Below are 21,136 nucleotides of genomic sequence, written 5' to 3'. Positions count from 1 at the left end.
GTAACTGGTTACCGGCCAACTTAAATGAATATGCTGTCTCTGCAACACGATACATTTAACATCATGTCAAAAAAAAAAATTCTAGCAGCTGTATGTCAGAACTTTTTTGTCAAAACAAAAAATTCTGACATAAAGCTGCCTTTATAGATGTATTTAAACATGTATTTATAAACGTATTGTTTATGTTTATTCATACAAAATGTGTAACAATAATCGAGTGAGATGGTTCAGCTGGCTCTCTTCTAGAGAAGCATTCAGGATGTTTTTATTTCTGTTCAGTCTCAAATGAAGAACCCCGCTGATGTCAGTGATGATGATGCTGGTTTGGACCCTAACCTCCTCCTGGCATCCTGTGGGGGGGGGGGGACCCCTGCTCGTAGATAACTCTGCAGTGTGACTGGCTGAGCTGTGGAGGAGGAGGAGGGGCTTGCATCTGTCAGCTCAGCACCGCCCCCCTGCTGTCTGTACGGGGCTTTGGAGGCGAGGCGAGGCGAGGGGCCGCTTTCTGTGAGCCGTCGCTTCGGTAAATAAAAATCGAGGGTGGCGAGCGGTCAACATGACGAGCAACATCAGGTACAAGAGCCGGATCCCCGTGAAAACAGGTGAGCTTTGGAAGGACGCCGGAATGTGTTTACAGCCATCTGTTGTTTCTTCTTATTTTATGGAGAATCAATGAAATGATCGCTTCATATTTCTGTCTCCCTGGGCGTCGCTCTGCATCCCTGCACCTGCGCCTCCTCCTCACCCATCCTGTAATGGCCAATAGAGGAAAACGCGGAGGTAAGATAAAAGACGTCCTTTTTTAAAAATGCATTTATTATGTTTTTAAGTGCTGGCGAGAATGCATCCTCAATATAATGCGTTGGCTGAATGTATCCTCACAGTGGACGGCCCGGGGCTGCAGCAGCATCATCACCAATATTTACGTTTCTTTCTGATCTCACGTTCGGGCTTTTTTTAAGATTCTTCTCCTTTCATGAGCGCGTTTGTATCTGTCAGATTTACAAGATGCTCGGAGGGGGGCAGCCATGCCATCACAGGCTGAGCTGTGGGCAGCGTGACGGTCGGAGGGGGGTGGGGGTGGCGGAGGTTAGGTTTCATTTTTAGACGCGTATGTGGAGCAGGCCGGCGTCAGGGGAGAGGAGGCGAGCAGCCAACACGGTCCTCACACACGGCCGCCTCCTCCCTCTCCATCCTCCGGGACGCGCGGCCGCCTCGCAGATATTGTGAGCGCTCATCTCGTCGCTCAGTCGGCTGATGGATGACCTAATTGTCGGCGGCACATCAGCACGACTCACGATTACAGTCGGCGGTGTTGGCTGCCTTCAGTGAACCCTTCCTGACCATTGTTCGGGCGCAGAAAACGCAGCTGCCACATGAGCCTGCAGGGGAGGTCGCAGCTCTGGTGACCCCGGAGCTTCCTCCTCCTCCTCCTCCTCCTCCTCCTCCCCCTCTTCCTCCATGATGACGGGGGAGAGGAGTGCGTGCACGTGCTGAGAGTGCTGGGATGATTCAGCATGGACCCTTATATTACTATTATAGTGTATGTTATGTAGGCTTACATACTGGGGAACCATTTATACTACAGTTGCCAGGCACACACATACAAAAAAAATCCTCCATTCAAGTGCTTCTAGAGAAGTGTTGAATTTATATATATATCTATATATATATATCTATATATATATCTATATATCTATCTATCTATCTATATATATAGATAGATAGATAGATAGATAGATAGATAGATAGATAGATAGATAGATAGATAGATATAGAGATATATAGATATATAGATATAGATATATAGATGCAAGGATGTAATATTAGAAAACACCTGTTACAAACAACACAATACAACTGGACAGAATCACAAACCACAAACTGCAAATTACCAACCAACCAACTTTCATGGATTCAATGCAGGACTGCTTTTATTAAGCTGCATTAGTTTTAGATGTGTGCCTAATAAACCTGACAAATGTGTAAGATCCACTCCATCCATAAAACACTGTCTCTTCAGCAATCATGTGTTTGTGATGTGATCTTTCCGCAAAAAGTTTTATTATCATGTCAGGATCCTTAAAATAATCTCCACTCCATCTCCTGCCATAAAAAAAAAACATGTGTCCCTGCAAAACGTTTGTCTGCTTCACCTGGAAATATCTCCAGCTTCGCTGTAAAGACAGTGTATGTTTCAAATTTCCAACATCACACTAGTGCATGTTGAATAAGGAGGATCGGTTCCCTAATTTTTAGATATGTCACAAATCATTTTTGTTGGCTCGCCTCTTAAGATACATAGGAACAAGAAGAAAAGATATTTTTGACTGGAGTGGGGGAATTTAAATAGATGGTTTTGCAGTATGTGTTATGTGGAGTCACATAAGTGCTCCTGTCCTTTCATTATTACGTTCAACTTGGCATTGTTTGCTGATGTGTATGTATTTGGCAGCCATGGAAGAGGTATCAAAAAGTGCTCATCATGCAGAATAGAATCGTATATATAGTTATTTTATTTCTGCATTTTCAAAGTTTTGTTTTTAGGCATTTTAGCCATTCTTGTGTATCCTAGAGAGATGACCTTAAATGAGCAGAGATAGAGCCTGCTGAGATTATAAAATCAGAACCTTAGTCTCTTTGGTCACCACTTGAATATATCTCAACACATAGTAGTGTATGTATATGTATTAATGAATCATTATTACTGATTAGTCAAAGTGTCAGTACCAATTTCATGATGTAGTTCATCTTTGTGGAGCCTGTGTTCTGTTTATATATTGTTGGGCAGCTTGTGGTGGCAGACAACTTTTAGTTTTATAGTTGGTGTTGTTGTTGCAAAGACAAGTGGATCATTATTTACAGATTTGCTAAAAAAACAGCAACAAAGGAACAAAACCTGTATCTAGTCTACAACAAAAATTGACAAGAAATGGACAAAATTGTGTAGTGATGGTGAGGATTGTATTGATCCAGCAGAAGCACTAATGGTTTCATTTTTCTGTATCCATTACATTGCACACTCAACATTTACTTCATATTGATACGTTCTAACGGAAACGTGTCTATTGGCAGCTTAATTAACTAATCATGAGCTTTAATGCAAAAGCAAGTTGTTACTATAGTTGTCAAATAAATCTAGTGGAGTAAAAAGTGTAATAGAAGAATGAAATAGCAGAGAATTGAAAAGAATACAGAGATGTGTATTTAATCAATACCAGGCAGTGTTTAATGTAATGTACTTGGAGAAATTGATATATATTGATGAGGAGCATAAAAAGTTAGTTTTCCTTTAGCAATCAAGAACACTTCTGTCCCTTCATTTGTTGTATTCGGTTTTCAGTATTCAGCCTCCATGTTGTCCTCTGTCGTCATCCGACCCCTAAAAACTGCTGCCTGATATAAGCTGGTCAGGTTGCAGGCAGATTTGCTTCCTCACAGAAATTCACAGTTGGACCAATCCCAGTAGTTTAAAGGATTTTGATCACCACCACAGCACACACACACACACACACACACACACACACACACACACACACACACACACACACACACACACACACACACACACACACACACACACACACACACACACACACACACAAGCTCATGAGTAGATTGCTGGAAAACTGGGATTAGTATGATTGCTGAGTGTTGTGCTCACAGATGTAGCATTTGTTCAGAAACAGGGAAAATAACCTAAAACTTTTAAAAAGTCACAGCAGCCGCAGCAGCAGCAGCTGTCACCCTCCCCGTATAGATATTCATCCACTCCTGAAATGATTCACTCATGCTCAGTATTTGGATTACTATACAGTTTTCACACCTTGTGAGTTCTTCACTCCCACGCACTCTACTGCATCTGACCCTTTTGGCCACAAAAATAACTTATCCAGGCTGCGGAGGAGGAGCCGGAAAAAAAACACAAGTGGTGCTTGGTGTGACTGACTGAATGCTGAGATCACGACTGATAATCGATCCTAAATCAATGTTTTTACAGCATTCTCCTCCTCTCTCCTCTTCCTCTTTCCACGTCGCACTCCCTTCACAACGCCCTCCACCTTCTCATCGCTGTCTTCGCTGTGATATTATGTTGCCAGGCAACAGTCTTTTTTTAATCTGTTTTCATCACTTCTCTGATACGAAGGAGTGGACGGCACCATCTGACCTACCCACAATCCCGTGCAGTTATTATTCTGTGTGTGGGTGGATGTGTTCTGAGCATTTGTTCATCAGATACTAGAAGAGAAAATCACAGTCACAGTTTTTATTAAACAGTCAGCCGAGTTGCGTCACCTTGATATAGTGAAGCACACAAGATTGAATGGAGTATGAACAACATGTTCAATGCTGTGAATAACCAAAAAACAACAAAAAACTGTCCTGCCTGATGAAAATGTGAATGTATTGACGTCACTTTCAGGACCAAAAGGCCCAATTAAGAAATAAATGACTTCGTTGTAGTCTGAGCCAGTGCTGTATAAAGTACCAAAGCAATAGACAGGCTCTGTTTTATATCTTATTAATTCAACTCGTCGTTTGAATCATGACGTTATTTATATCTTCCACTTGTTTATCTCTCCTGCAGGAGGGATCCATCATCTGTTGTTCCTCCTGCTTTTTATTTTTAATTTTTTTTTCCAATCCACTTGAGCATGTGTGAAGTTTAATTCTGTACAGATTACAAAGCCCTCTGTGACAGTTGGCCAATATAAACTCAATTTAACAAAAAGCCTGGGATGCCACTAAAACGTCAACATCGCTGATATAACAATGTAAGATTTAAGGGTACATTTTTGTAATAAGGCATCCTTTGTTTTATTATTATTATATTTTAACAGGTTTAGAAACTGTAATCAATGGCTTATTAATTTACTAATGGTTTGTACACTTATAGGTCTCTCATAAGAAAAAACATGTGGGTGGCCAGGTTGTGAAAACAGTTCTGGCTGGGGTTTTTTTCTCCTCCAGTGAGATACTTTTATGTCTTTTTTAAATCCCAGTTGACCTCTGACTTCGTGGTGAAGATCAAATAGATCGAAATCTTTTTATTAACAACTCAAAAACATTCACAATAAAATAAATTATTTAATATGATATACATAATAGATTAATTTCTAAGTTTTATTGTTGCCTGAAAGTGAGATGACCATGATGACGATGATGATTTGATTACTAATAAGGAAGTGTGACACTCACGCTCTTTATTACTGACTTGATTATAACTTGACTATTAATGAGGCAGCAGCGGTGCCTTGCACCCCAAAAGTTGCCAGTTACAACTCTTCATACAGCTTACTTTATTAGAAGCAATACTAACAAAACAAAAAAAGATAGTTTGAGGAAATGTCTCAGCCTCAGTCCTTGTTGTGTCTGAGAGATGTCAGACTAAAACATGTCAGCGGCCACTTAACTTCCTGGTGCAGCAAACAGGTGTTGGGTCAGATGCATTAGCGTCAGCGCACGTGTGCCACTTCACTTCAGATACACTCAACTCCCTGCCTCACTTCCTCCATTACTCAACCCTTCACATACTCTTTAAACACACACACACACACACACACACACACACACACACACACACACACACACACACACACACACACACACACACACACACACACACACACACTCGCTGCCACAGATGGGACCCTCACCGGCTCCCGGTCAGGACCATCTGCAGACCAGGAATAGGCGTATCTCCTGGGGGGTCAGGGTGGGTTGGGTATTGAAAGTAGGATCTGAACCCCCCTGTGGCTCCGGCTTTTCAGAAGAAAACAGTAGACGTAGTAAGAGAAGGAGAGAGTGCTGGAAGTCTCGAACTTCTTGATTGAGCTATTGAACTATTTTAGGTTTCGTCTTTTTGTCTATTGTTGGCACATTCACATTCTATCACATTTTCTATCTTGGCTCATTCTTCTTTATTGAAGCTAAGTGATTTTTACAGTCTCAATATTTTGATATTTTTGGTATTTGTTTTGAAAATTTCTTCTCCAGAATTCGAGGTGGAAAATGAGAGCTTTACAACTTTCCCTGTGATTATCACTGTCACTGCCGTTGCATCAAGGCTACCTCTAACAGCTGACTACTGTCAAAGCAAAAAAAAAAACAACAACTGTAAGAATCTCAGTTTGACCAAAAAATACAGATTGCAATACCATGAAAGGGCAACATGAAAGATTAGGTTGTTTTGAAAAGTAGGCAGGTTTTGTGACTTGGTTTTGAACCGCCTCAAGTTCGAGTGGTTAAGGGAAACATATCAAGAGTGGAACAGACTTTGACACCGCAGCACTCTCCATCGAGTGAATGCCCGTCTGTTCACTCTTGTTTTATGGTTTGTTTCACCTTCATTGTCAATTGCAGACTCACTCCCTTTGGTGCCTGACTGAATAGCGTAGTGAGGTTTATAGAGAACTAATCTATACAAAGATGGTGTCATTTTTCTACACTGTGCAATCAGTATTAACTAAAGAATAATTTATAGAGGCAAAACGTTGTTTATGGCAAGTTTAACTTAAAGTTCTGTAAAGTTTTGTGTCACACAGAATTAGTTTTTAATGACTGACTTTCTGGCGAGCGGGGGCCCAAGATGCTTCTTACAGCAACATGGGCATGTGGACCTTCACTCCAGATTACAAATGGTGACCTCATGGTGGCACTAGAGGAAAATTCAGGCGATCACCAAATTCAGTTTGATTATTCCTCTGATGATCATGTATATTCGTAGGTGATTTCATGATACATGTGATAGTTGAGAGATTTCAGTAGCACATATATATGCACAATAACATGAGACCCCCCCTCTTTATAATCCTGCAGTATATAAGCATAGCATATGTTACAGTAACCTACTTTACTGACTATCATGTAGGACAAAGCCGTTTCTGTCGCCATGTGGTGGAGAGATTCTGCCCGAACAAGTTTCCTCTGGAGTGATTTTCCTCTGTGACGCCCGGTGTCCTTGTTCCTGTTGGAGTGTTTGAGCAGCGTGAGCCCCGCAGTGTGTTGACATGCTCTCCTTTTATCATGCCGCGAACACACATGTAATACCGGCGCTCCAGTAGAGCGTGTGTGCGGTGCTTGTGTGTTTTGTCTTTCAACCAAATCAACTCACCTCCTTTTCTTCTTTTGAACGTAACTCTGCAGGGCCCGTCATACCTCGGCTCTGCATTTCTAGAAGCTTTCAGAAAGTAACTGCAGGCTGACCCAGTTTGGAGGTTGTTTAAAACAAAAACAAACATCGTTGTATGTGTTTTTTTGGCCTTGATATGTTTGGGGATTATGAATTCTTTGGAAATAGGGATCAAGAGTCTGAGCAGTAATCCAATGAAATGATTGGAGAGAACTAAGATTATTTCATAACTGCTCCTTTTAATAAATCTGAATTATACTTTAATCAATAACACACAAAGTTCATTTTGACTGGAATAAACTTTTAATTCCTCTTGAAACCGAAGCATATTTTTCTTGAGCTTGACATTTTATTTTCGTCCTGAAGCAACATCTGACTGCACACATTCTTGCTACAGAGCTTTTTACCACATCTAACAGTCTTCGTCAGCATGTTGAGTTTTGTCAGTTGTTGTGACTTCTTGACTTCTTATCCATGCTGGCTTAAAATTTGACCTTGACCATATTCATTCTTGACTTTGGAAACATCACCCAAAAAAAATTAAAAAAAAAGAGCTTTTTGAGGTTATACTTTTTTCTTTTTTTTTTTCAATTACAGTTGTCAGAGTTAGAAATGAACATTTGAGCTGAATTGAAGCCAACGTGGAGAAGACGTCCGACAGGTCCTCGGAATCAGCGATAGTTTTGTCGACTATATTTTTGTCATTGTCAAAAAATGCCGGGAAAAGACCAAAACCAGAGGTGTGTTGGTTCATTTCCTCTGATCCCTCTGCTTGCACTCTTCAGCCTGAAGCCCACTCAAGCCTCCTGAAGAAGTTAACCTTTCAAAACATGTTACACATATATAGTTTAACTTAGCAAAAACAGATAGATATTGTAGTTTATTTGTAAACATTGCGCAATCAGGAGTAAATGGTTCATTTCAGGGGGGCTATTTTCAGCTGCTGATGGATTCTGTGCTATAGTGAGTGTTTCTGGCAGTAGGACAGTGTGTGTGGGACTTCTATACTATATGAAGCCAAAATGTGCCTCAGAGATGTGTTTTTACTATGAATGAGCTCTATTGCACCGACAGCATTTTAGTAGGATTGAAAATCATTGTTGGCTTGATTTATCCCTTAAATTTTCTGGGTTAACAGTTATTTTAGTTAGTTAGGTCAATTTTTGTTTTGCCTGACTTTCAACCTTCCTGCACACTTTCCTTTACCCTGTTTCGTGACAGCTCTTAGCTGATTGAGTCCCGCTGCTAAATGTGCAGCCATACTACATGTTTACAATACCACTCAAGTGTCCATTGTCACTGCAGAGGCGGATGCTGAAACTGGGCTTCGACAGCCAAGTGTCCCTCAGTGAAGCAATTTTATTGTTGCCTGAGCAATTACATGCTGTCAGATTAGCATGTTAAAGAGCCAAGTCCACGCAGGCCTCTCCATCTCCAAGGAGGAAAAAAAAAGAGAAACGAGAGGGGGAGGGGAGGACGTGCGGAGCTCAGGGTCCATTTTTGTTTGCTTTTATACCCCTCACCTCCTGTCTCACCCAGCCTCACCCCTCCTATCTCTCCCTCTCACCCTCCCTCGCCTCACTTACTGGTGGGCAAGCAGCAATTTAGGCGAGGCAGTCGGGGTTAATGGTGTGAGAGTGTCAGCTGGACGTCTGGGAGATGCAGAGAAGTCATCAGTAAAGGTCACCGCTCTTTACTGCTGCATCACAGGCCGTCTGGCTGCTTTAGGCTGGTTGCACACCACGCAGGTTTAGGCACCGCAGTTTCACTGTGATGACTGAAAATTTGCTCAGTATTGTCAGTCCTGAAGTTGGGTAGACTTCTCATAGACCATCATTAATTCCTCTTTCACTTACATAGATTTTTGAGCAGTACTTATTGAGTAGCTTGTTGTTGTGGTGTTATGAAGAGTATGACGATTTATATTTCTATTATATATTCATCTTTTTTTTTTTTTTAAAGGAAATCTATAAAGGGAGTCTGTGAAGGTTTTTAAATCTCATCCTCTGCTTCATTGTGTTGTTGTGTCTAACTGGAGCTTCTTGAAAGTACTTGGCAGAAGATAATGATGGTTACGTTGTTGGACCGAACTCATTTGGATGAGGTTTTGTGTTTGTGTGTGTGTGTGTTTGTGTGTGTGTGTTTGTACCCTGGCAGTGCAGTTGACTGCTGGGGCCTTTTGAGAGTCACTTCCTTTAAGGCCACGACTTTTGTACGACCGGGAGGAAGAAGCTGAGTGCTGCCTGCTGATTGAGTGGCTGATCTCTGGATCTCTGCCTCTGCCCAACCATCCAACATACTGAGTTAGAGTCATGGTTCATTTATACTCTAGAATAACATTTTGACAGCAAATAAAAGTCTCTTCTCATAAAATAGAGCACAAAATACTGGAAAACATAGAGGCACAAAGCCGAGCAATACTTTTTGCCCACATAAGGATCCTGTACGTTTTCAGCTGGCGTGCTAACTTGAGTTGAGGGTTCGTTTAAAAGTTGAAGTAGTAAAGTACAGGTAATCAAATCAGTAGATACATCGTGCATTCAGTGCTGTAATGAGAAGTCGACTGTTAAGTGGATTGACTGAAATTTGCAGCAATTATAAAAATCTATTATTGATGAGGTCACTTATGAACTAATGACTGAACCACATGAAATAAGTGTCGCTTGGAGTTACAACTGTAGTTTCAAAGTGCTTTGCAGAGGGTATTAAAAGACAGACACTGGATGTGAACAGAAAGACAATGTCTGAAGAAAACCACAAAATGTAAAGCTCTAGGATCAAATGAAAGCCAAAAATAAAACAAGTAAGTTTGAAGATGCCTTTAAAGTTTTCCCTTCAAAGCTTTCTGTCCCACTTTCCCATCATTACTCCTGACTCATGGTTTGTCCTTTAACGTCCCTCCACACCTGCTGTACACTCTACCTTCCCTCTCTGCCTGTGTTTAATCAGCTGGAGGAGGCCAGAAAGACAAGTTACAGCTATGCACAGCTTAGTCTCTCCTAAACAGCAGTGAAGAGTCTGTGTAGATTAGACACAGTTTTTCTGACCGTATACGATTCGATTCCCTAACAAGTTCCTACTCGTTTTCAGCCTTTTTTGGATGATATGTTAGAGAAGTCTTTAATGTTAGAGGATTTGTATTTGTAAAACTCTGGCATCTTCACATTTGACTCCGTGACATTTCAGCATAGCAGGTGTTCACTTCAGGTACCTGAGAGGTAAAAGCAGCAACAAAACGTGACAACATTTCCTGTTTTTTGTTTTACTGTTATGTGCAGTGTCCCTGAGTGCTTTGAAAGGCACCTTAAATAAAATGCATATTATTATTATTATTATTATTATTATTATTATTATTATTATTATTATTATTAACATCATTATAATGATAATAATTATTATTATTATCAGGTGTCTGGAGTGATGTGATGAATGAAAAAGATTATACACAACACAACTTCTCAGTTTCACAGAGTAATTAGAGAATTGAATAAAGTATCTAATTTGCAAATAACAAAACAGATGTGGGTGGATAAGTTTTTATATCTGTTTGTGTGTACAGGAGAGAGGGACAGCTGGCAACTGAGAAAGACTGGAGGTGGGGGGTTTAGCCAGGGGGCTATTGTAATACCATGTCAAGACATCTGTTCCTTTCTTTTATTTAAATTGACCCTCCCACCGCTTCCATACACACACACACACACACACACACACACACTAACACATTCTTTCATGCTGTCCTATGATGATCTAAGTCTTCATTTAGCAACTCTAAATTTTTCATCAGCCCCACTGTGGCTGCGAACACAAAGGTTGTATTTATGTTTCCCTCTCAGAAACATCAAACTTTTTTATTTAAGCTGAGTCCTCTGTCGCCCTCCTGTGGTGTGGAGAGGACTGTTGCATCCTGGACGTGGCATCGCTGCCGGGTGTGCCTACTTTGGGAAAGAAAAGAGAAAAAAAGGGGGGGTTTTATTTCAAAGAGTATTTAAGTTCTGCTGCCCGCATCATGTATGAGTCGGACACACCCACCCACCCGCACACACACACACACACACACACACACACACACACACACACACACACACATATACACCACTGTCACATCTGGAAGCGATTGACTGCAACCTCTGCCATGAATTGTACCTCGTTCACCTCTACACACACACACGCACACACTCGACATGTTGACTGATCTCCTATACAGCCTTTTCATTCCAGTCCAGTCCAGTTCTTTCTTTCTAAACTTATTTTAAACGATGACACACCTCCAGGTCAACCGTTACAACATGGGCACTTTTTTCAGCTAGAAATTTTTCCAACCTGTAAAACAAATTGATTGATATAAACCGTGACATATGTGAACTAACATCAGTAGGAAAATCTTTTTAAAAATTGTAAATATGATTATTTGCATTCTTGCCGATGGTCGGCACTAAGCTAAGCTGTAAATATGAAGCTACAGCCAGAAACAAGCAGTTTCACTTAGCTTAGCTTAATATCTAGTAACAGGTAACTGGTTTAACTGGTCTTATATCTTGTTTTTAAACCTGTACAAATATCGACATGTAAAAATAACAATGGTAGATTTATTTTGTTACCTTTGGACAGAGCAGGCAAACTATTTCGTTCTGTGCCTGTTCTTTGTGCTAAGCTAAGCTAACTGGCTGTTGCATTAGGTATTCATTTGTTGCAATCTGCAGATACTCCTCTGGATGACACTCAGTCCTGCACACTGCTCCTTTAAGAAAAGTCTGTATTTATTTTTTTATCATTATTTGTTTTGGGTTGATTCTGTTTTTTCAGTTATTACATTATTTTGATGAATGTGACATCTTGAACCGTTTCATGATGATGATGGCATCTACCAAACGATCCCTCTCCAGTGTATAGACGCCCTCCATAGTCATAGACTGTCTCGTCTGTATGAGCAGACTTTCCTTATGGTACGTAATATATCATTTCTGCTGTGCAGCAGCCACTGTGACCACACAATGTTATTAAAGGATAATGCTAACTGCTAAAAGTAATGTCGTCGTGTCACAAAGGAAAAGATTTAAGTCAGCAAAAAACTGAGAAAGTTGTTGCTATAACTACAGGCAGCTGTGACAGGCGGCATTGACTGCATATATAAGACGTTTTGTATTTCTTACCTCTTTAGTTAGTACTACTATAATTAAGTACAGTTTAGAGCTAATTCTAAGTGCTATATCGCAGGCAAAGGGACTTGTTTCAGTTTCTGGAAAGTTCCTGAACTGAAGAGCCGACGATACAACGCGTTGAATTACCACGACCTGAACGACTGAGAACGTTCTTCAGAATAAAATACATTAAACCAAGTTTACAACTGTTGCTCCAAAAACACAGATATTTGTGTGTCAGGAGTTTTCTTCATTCTACTCCCATTAATCAGCAGCTACACTAGTAAACAACTGTTTATTTATTAATGCATCAGCTTCATATTCTAACCATGTAATAATTAATCAGTCACACAGGCCATTTTTCTGCAGGATGATTTAACTTTGACTCTTTAAGTACATATTTATTACGTCTGTAGATTGAATGCAGTATTTTTACATGGTTTTACTTACTCACTTACTTTTCCACCACTGAATATCACTTTTTTAACGTGTTTTTTAATGTGGTGAAACTGTAACCAACACTTGCAATTAAAATGATTGCCACATGTTTGAGGCGCTCATTATAAACCACTGGTCTAGACGTTGCTTTCCAGTTGCGCACACACGCACACACACTTAACATTTGGATTGACAAGTTAATTCACTCGATAATCTGATAATCTCGCTCCACAGGCCTGCACTTGCAGCCTTTGTACCTTTATCGGCTGTTTGTTTCTGAGCCCCACTGCAGCTTTGTCACGGTTCAAGTTCAAACAAGTTTCTTTTCTGTTCCTTTTAACGCTACAATCAACAAAACATCTCCACTTTCCTGTCCGTTACTTCTCTTTCCTGCTTGCCTTTGCGAGCTGGTGGTCACTTCTCCCGGAGCACAGTTTTTTTTTTATTTTTCAACTGTCGGAGCTGGGGGAGGGAATACGGGCTGAATGAATGAGTTTCTTTTAGACCTTCGCGTCTTCCATCCCTCCCTTGTTTCCTCCCTCAAATTGCCACCTCTCTCTTGCTGCCTTTCTCCATTTCCCTCTCTCTCAGTGAGAATTCCTCCGTACCTGCCCGAACAGGGAGAGTCGGACCGCCGTAGGGCAGAAGAGAGAGAAAGAAAAGAAAAGAAAAAGAAAAAGAAAAGAAAGGGAATCAAGAGAGGGAAAGTAGGAGGTACAAAAAGGGCCCATATTTAAAGAGCACAAACAGGAAAGAGGTGTGTTAGAGACAGTCTGGGAGCGGACGGAGAGAGAGACAAGTTTATCAAGGTCTCAAGGTTTCAGATTTGCCTTTTCCCTGTTTCCCTGCTGGGCTGTTTTTCCAGCTTTCTGAGACCCGTGACTATTTTTGGTCCGTCAGTGTCGGAGCGGTTTGGGATGGATGCCATCATGCTGCAAGAGAAACTGGTGGAACGGCTGCTATGCCCACGAGTGAGAACAGCCAGGCAGAAGGTAAAAAAAAAAGAATGGGATTTCTGGGCACAAATGGGTGACAAACATCAGGAAGGAACTTCAGAATAGAAAGACAAGTAAAGACACAGTTGAGCGTAACCTTATAAAAGAAGCTTTCGCACCTGTGGACTCCTGCCAGCATCTTTTGGTTTCTGTTGACGTGACAGATTTACTGCTGAGATGATTTGTCTCTTCTCCAAGTGCTTTTGTGATTACTCATTGATTTATCAGCTGTCCTCACACTCACTCCTCCGGCTCCGCTGCAAGTGCCTCTGCCACACACTGATTGCACAGCCTGTGTGTTTTTCTTTGTGCGTGTGTTTTTGTAAAGGCAATCCTCACCCGAGGGGGCTGTCGGAAATGCCTCTGACAAGTTATGACAGCTTATGAGGACGCTGGCTGTGTGTTTGGCTCGAGTGTTTGCGGAGTGAAAAGGGAGCTTTTTGAGATCCGTTGAATGTGGCTTCTGTCTGTGTGTGAATGCTCTCGACGGGCCTCGAGTGTGTATTTATATCTACACATGGCAGCCCGTACTGTAGGGTAAAGATGACGCTCGGCCAGATGCGGCGGAGAAAAAAAACTGCAGGACTGAGAGCCACTGTGTCACACACGGGGGAGAATGAGAGAGGCTGGTATCCTGTGGTTCTCTTTGTGTGTTTCTCTCGGAGTTTTAGTGGAAAGTCTGAGACACTGGTTATTCTCAGCTGCTCACAGAGGAATGCTGTGCACGTGTTTTTCCATGCAGTTGTAGATGTCGTCTGTCTGTTGTGGTCATTTTATTGCGTCTGACGCGGCCAGGCGCATTTTGTTTTCACATTAGGAACCTTCTGAGCTCTCTTACAGTTATTTGGTGTCTGCTTCTGTTTTTTTAACTAGTTTTTTTTTGTTTTTTTTGTTTTTTTAGATGTCTTTTCATAGAGCTAATACAATTACATTCTTATACAATCAGTTAAATGACAGAAAACTAATTGGAACTGTTCATATAATGACTTAATTAGTTGTTTTAATCATTTTTAATCATTTTCATCTTGTTTTAGCTCCTCAAATATGAGGATGTGCAATATATGTGAAATATAAACATCAAAATATACTTCAAGAACCAAAAGTAGAAGTAGCCAACATACAGGATGACTTGTTTCAATATGATATATATGATATTCTTGGATTGTAATTAATGTGTAATGGTCGGCTGTTACACTGTGAAGTGATAAAAACAGTAAACATAGGTTAACCTTTAATGTAACATCATAGTTTATGTGTTGATCAATTTTGTATAGTTATCTGAGCCCACGAAGTAATAAGTATATAAGATGATCAAATAAATGTAGTGAAGTAAAAAATATGATCTTTGCCTCTCAGCTGTAGAGTCGGTGAAACACAGCAGAAAATTGAAATACACAAGAAGGGAACAAGTGCTTCAAAGTGTTTACTGAAGTGCAGTACATATATACAATAAATGTACCAGCAATCTTTTTGAACACATCATCTTGAGCTTTCATAAGATATGCAGACAAACTTTTCAGTCTTTTCTTACTGTCAGTTGAATCGTTTACGACTACGACAACAACTGTTCTGCAGATTCCTTTTTTCTCACCAAAGAAGGTCAAATAAGAGTGAGAAATGTTTATCACAATTCTGTAAAGCCCAAGGTGACGTCCTCAAATGTCTTTTTTTGACTAAAGCCCAAAGATACTCAGTGAACTATCACATGATACAGAGAAAAGTAACAGACTTTTACAAATGAGAAGCTGTAACTAGAGAGTATTTGGCAATTCTGCTTTAAAGGTTATCGAAACAATGAATCACTTATCAAAATAGCTGCCAGTAATTTTCCTAACTGTTCGATGAATCATTTAATAGTTTCAGCTCTATTATCACTCTCAGATGGGAAGAATCGTTACTTGCAGTCTGATGTTATTGACACTTCATCTCTTGAAGCATGAGCTTAATAATGAACGTCTTCTTCTTTGTGTCCTTTTTGTTTTCCGTCTCAGGAGAAGCAGTATGTGGGTTTCGCAACTCTGCCCAACCAGGTCCACAGGAAGTCTGTGAAGAAGGGCTTCGATTTCACGCTCATGGTGGCAGGTCAGTTTGTAGTTCAAGATGCAAAACATGACAGAAAACGTTCTCGATTTACACTCAGCTGCCTCGTTTCATGTGACATACCTGGCTAGAACTTATGCAGTTTGATACGACACACGCTCAACACATTATAATTCATTCTGACTAAGGTGTGATCCGGTTTGTATAAATCTGACATACATCTGAGTGTGTGTTTGTATGTGTGTGTGCAGGAGAGTCTGGTATGGGTAAATCCACCCTGGTCAACAGCCTGTTCCTCACAGATCTGTACAAAGACAGGAAGCTACTGAATGCTGAGGGTGAGTCTTTATATAGATTGTTATCGCTTTGTATCACACATGATGAACGCACTGCTCTGATTAATAAAGACACCCTGAGGTTTTGTCTGTATGTGAATCAGACAACCGTCAGTCTTAGATTCAACATTGTATTTGTCAGCAGCTGCAGTGAAGACGTCCACTTTAGTTTGTACATTTCTAATTAACTGATTGGATTAACTGGACACATCTTGTGCTGCAGCTTGTATGTGACTCTTGTTTAGCATAAGTAAATCCCAGCTACCCCAAGTATTATCTGTGTAGCCAAAGCCTTCTACATCTTATTCCTCTGTGTCCCTGTTATTGGTCTTTGTTCCTGGGCATGAATATTAAGAAACAACTAATCACTTCATGGTGTGGTAACGATTTGTTTGTGTGGTACAAGCAGTTTTAATTCAGTTAAGGGTTAATACTTCATAAACTTTGAGCCTGAGCTGGTGCAACCGGCTCCCGAGCACCAAAAGCAGATTATTCGTTCCCAACAAATGCACCATTTAGTCCAGTTTGACTAGTGTTTGGCAAAGACTATAGAGTCTAGCCGTTTGAAGAAATGATTTAGCTCTATTCAAATTCAAAACATATTTTGATGACCTGTTTTAAAGGGCCGGTTGCCTTGGGTGTCGTGGATAGCATGAAAGTCAGAAAATACTGAGAAACATAGTTAATTGCATTTGTAAATTAGTTTTGTTATAATATCAATACTGTCATAAATCATTTATTTATCATGTAAGGCGTAGAAAAACAATCAGAAACCTGAATTACTCCAACAGGGAGTGCATTTTGCACCATTCACATTCTTGCTTGTTCCACACTGTCCCTGACCTGCTGTTCCAGCAGTTTAACCTTATTTTCTCCCCATCACCCTCTCCCGGTCTGTGCATCGATGCTTTACAGAGCGAATCAACCAAACTGTGGAGATCATCAAACACACTGTCGACATCGAGGAGAAAGGGGTCAAGCTCAAGCTGACCATCGTCGACACGCCGGGGTTCGGAGACGCCGTCAACAACAACGAGTGGTGAGCTGGAAGACCTGCTGCACTGACACGTGTGCCATATTCAGCCTGGAGGAGCTGCTAAAGTGTGTGTGTGTATGTGTGTTCCAGCTGGAAGCCGATCACAGACTACATAGATCAGCAGTTTGAGCAATACTTCAGGGATGAGAGCGGGCTGAACAGAAAGAACATCCAGGACAACAGAGTCCACTGCTGCCTCTACTTCATTCCTCCGTTCGGGCACGGGTAATGACACACAGACACACACAAACACAGGCAGTCAAAAGTAGCACACGGTCAGTGGTGCAGGGAAACGACACAAACAACACCTTTCCCATCTGCAGGTTTCCTGCATGGAGTTGCGCAATCAAGCTGTTTTTCGTGTGGAGGACTTTGATTACTTCCGTCTCAGTGCTCACATGGGCAGTTTCTTTCCCACAGGCTGCGTCCAGTGGATGTCGAGTTCATGAAGGCCCTGCATGAAAAAGTGAACATTATCCCGCTGATCGCAAAAGCTGACTGCCTCACACCCAACGAGATAAAGAAGCTCAAAGACAGAGTGAGTTCAGATTAACTTCAGCGTGTTTTATTCTACGCAGACTGTTCACCGTAATCATTCATCTGGTCTGCGTTTGTGTGTGTCACTGTGGACGCTCAGATACGAGAGGAAATAGACAAGTTTGGGATCAAAGTGTACCAGTTCCCGGAATGTGACTCTGATGAGGACGAAGAGTTTAAACAACTTGACAAAGAGCTGAAGGTGAGTCAGTCAGATGGGCTTCCTGTTACAGACTCCAGACTTCTCCTAACACTCCCTCTCTCAGAAATACTGACAAGACGCCAAAGAGAATTTCTTCATTGATTATATTTATTTTATATCTTATTTTATTTGTACAGCTGTCAAGTTACATCTTCTATAAATACTGTTTACATGCACCTTGAGTTAATATTTGAGCAAACCAAACTTTTATCTCTTAAAGTGATCTAAGAGTAAACTGTGGGAGCAGTTTCAGTTTGTGATTTGGATCTAATGATCAGCTGGGAAAATCTGTGCAAGACAACAAACAGGTTTTTTTTTTTTTTTACATGCCTCAGCGATTACACACACTTCCCATGCCTAAACTGTGGCCCTTTGTAAACAAGTCAAACTCTGTGAAGATGCACCAGGGTACAGCATGCTCCATCAGCGCTCTCTCAATAGATAAGGGTTAAAAAAAAAAAAAACACACACACACACACACACACACACACAACAAACCCTCATGTCTCTGTGTGCAGGAGTGCACCCCGTTCGCTGTGATCGGCAGTAACACAGTGGTGGAAGCTCGAGGGCAAAGAGTCAGAGGGAGACTGTACCCCTGGGGGATTGTTGAAGGTATGTTCATATATTATCAGAGTAAATGCAAATTTCCGACACACATAACTTGGATTAATGATACATTTTACATGTTTCTTTGCTCAGTGGAGAACCAGTCGCATTGTGACTTTGTGAAATTGAGGAACATGCTGATTCGCTCACACATGCACGACCTGAAAGACGTGACCTGCGACGTCCACTATGAGAACTACAGAGCTCAGTGCATACAGGAGATGACCAGGTGTGTGGAAAAAAAACACCAGAGAGAGTGTTCGGTAACAATTCTGACAACTGCCGAGGTTACAGATTTCAGTCAGATTTGCCTGCTTCACCTCTCCTCCTCTTCTTCTCCTCCTCTTCTTCTCCTCCTTGTTGTTCTTCTTCTTGTCTTTAGTAAACTGGCTCAGGACAACCGTATGGAGAGTCCCATCCCCATCCTGCCGCTCTCCACCCCGGATGTGGAGACCGAGAAACTCATCAAAATGAAAGATGAGGAGGTATGAATCAACTTCTTACACACTCCTTATTGATTAATATTAATATTACCTGATCATAAAAATAAAATAAAAAAAAAACTAATGCAGAATATGACATTAAAATGTAAAAATAGGTACAAAACACGTAAGTGAAGGAAGAAAGAAAAAAAGAAAAAAACATGTTGGATAAATAATTATATATCAGTGTCCTCTGAAACAAAAACACAAGTATATTGTTAAAATGTAATCAAGTTAGCGTTCAGTATTCAATAAAGAAAGTGATACACTTCATCAATATGCCAGCATTTCTGAATTATTGGTCACCCTCACAATCTATATGTAAATCCACAGCCGTGATGATTATCTGTAATCCTTCTTCTGTATGGTTTTTGATTTATTCTAAGGTTGACCAAACACCAGCATACAATTCAAGGGCTACTTTTAGCCTCACATGATCTAAATGCCTCAGCTGCGGCTTAATGTCAGAACACTGTATAATCTAGTTTGAGCTGGTCAGGATTTATGTACAGTAAGTTTGGAGATCTTAACCAGACACTTTTTTTCATCTGTGCCTGCAGCTGAAGAGGATGCAGGAGATGCTGAATAAGATGCAGCAGCAGATGCACGATAAAGACCAGTGATGTCTCCGGGAGTAGAGCTGTGCTGCAGCGCCGCCTGCTGTTTGTCCCCCTGAACGACAGTGAGCCCTTCAGATGTCGACCATGGATATCGAGCGTTAGTGGCGACTCTGGCTGTACATTTATCCTCAGTTTGGTGCTTTGTATAGTTTGTCTGCCTGAAGGTTTGTCCGTCAGAGGGTTTTTTTTTTTTTTTTCTCTGAAACTACCCGTTTGCCCACTTTGAGCCTCTCGCTGTGGTTTAACAGTCTTAACATATATAATATAAATGCGTAATTTAAATAACTCAGTGTATCTAATTTATAAATGCAATGCTAAACTTTTTGGATATTTTGTCAGGGTATGAACATGTGTGCTACAAGATGTTTTGTAAAGAAAACTTAGGTTGTTGGTGATGTTTAACTTTGAACATGGATATTGTTTTTTTTATTCTGTGTCTGTGAATGTGTGTGTGTTTGGGGATGTGTGTGTGTGTGTGTGTGTGTGTGTGTGTGTGTGTGACCGTTTGTATCTGATGAGATTTCCTCTGATATCACCAGGTATCCGTCCATAAAAACTCCCTTTTGTCCTGTTCAAAATCTAACTGTTGCTCTCTGACCCTCATAAATACCTTCATGTGACATTTTTTCACATATGGCAAGTCAAAATATCCTCTTCCAGCATTTTTTTATGTGCTGGCTGAGCTGAAAATGCACTTATTGCCAGTGGCTAACTGTGAATGGAGAGCCTTTGAGGGGGTTGGTGCAGTACGAGGGTGCATGTGCAAGCATGCTGCCATTACTCATATCCGCTAAATGCTGTGGGCCTATTTTTACTGCTCTATAGCCGATGATGCCCTGTGCTTGTATTGAAATGCATCCTGATGACCGACAGTATGCTTTGTTGCCACTGCGGGATGGTAAAAGTAGATCAATACTGAGGAGCAAATACTATGTCTGTGCTTTTCTCTCCTTGGAAGTGAGTTGCTGCATTCTGCCAGTGAAGATGTGTAACCCTGTGTGTGTGTGAGAGATAGAGTGTGTGTGTGTGTTGGTGTGTGTGTGTGTGTGTGTAGGCCGATGCTGAAGAACAGAACATATTTTGCCTGAAGGCTGTGAGCTCAGCCTGTGCCCCATTTATAAAGGTGTGACAAATAAACTCTTGTTTTCTCGTCAATCCAGCTTCACCGTGTTTGCATTGTTCCTCTGAAGGTTACAGAGCTGTTTGTACATCGAGGTCCAGAGAAAACAACGCGACATCCTCTGTCACATCCGGCTGTCAGAGTGTGAGCAGCTTGGCTCGGAGCTGGAGCTGCTGCGGGAACATTATCTGCTGATTCACGTTTATCTCGTGCAGACATTTCTTCCTCTGCGCTGCACACAACATCTTCTCGCTGCCAGTCACAGGAGACACAAACACTCAAGTGAATGATAGAAGTGTCTGCTTTTTTCTGTAAGATGACAATGTACAGATAGTGTATCATAATCAACATATATGTAAAGCACCAAAAGTAGCAAAGTATTAATTAATGGCAGACTATATATATTATATCACTGTATTCGACTCATTGATGCATGAATGTGTACCTCACTT

The 21,136-nt window shown here is 41.0% G+C and overlaps 1 protein-coding gene across 2 annotated transcripts; it reads left to right on the top strand.

The window, feature by feature from the left end:
* The first annotated feature begins 456 nt into the window (after positions 1-456).
* Positions 457-20,719, top strand: sept5a (septin 5a). Of its 2 annotated transcripts, XM_037099360.1 has the most exons (12): positions 457-602; positions 767-780; positions 15,695-15,785; positions 15,995-16,081; positions 16,994-17,117; positions 17,205-17,339; positions 17,535-17,652; positions 17,752-17,853; positions 18,372-18,468; positions 18,556-18,691; positions 18,845-18,947; positions 19,505-20,719. In XM_037099360.1, the coding sequence occupies exons 1-12, from the start codon at positions 557-559 to the stop codon at positions 19,565-19,567; spliced, it is 1,116 nt and encodes a 371-aa protein (XP_036955255.1). In that variant the 5' UTR covers positions 457-556; the 3' UTR covers positions 19,568-20,719. The 2 variants fall into 2 exon arrangements, with proteins under 2 accessions (XP_036955255.1, XP_036955253.1); XM_037099358.1 differs by lacking the exons at positions 457-602; positions 767-780 and adding an exon at positions 13,333-13,700.
* Positions 20,720-21,136: the final 417 nt, after the last annotated feature.

This window comes from Acanthopagrus latus, chromosome 5, assembly GCF_904848185.1.
Source record: "Acanthopagrus latus isolate v.2019 chromosome 5, fAcaLat1.1, whole genome shotgun sequence".
NCBI classification, from domain to species: Eukaryota; Metazoa; Chordata; class Actinopteri; order Spariformes; family Sparidae; genus Acanthopagrus; species Acanthopagrus latus.
The sequence above is the reverse complement of the archived record's forward strand: the minus strand, read 5'-3'. Positions and strand labels throughout refer to the sequence as shown.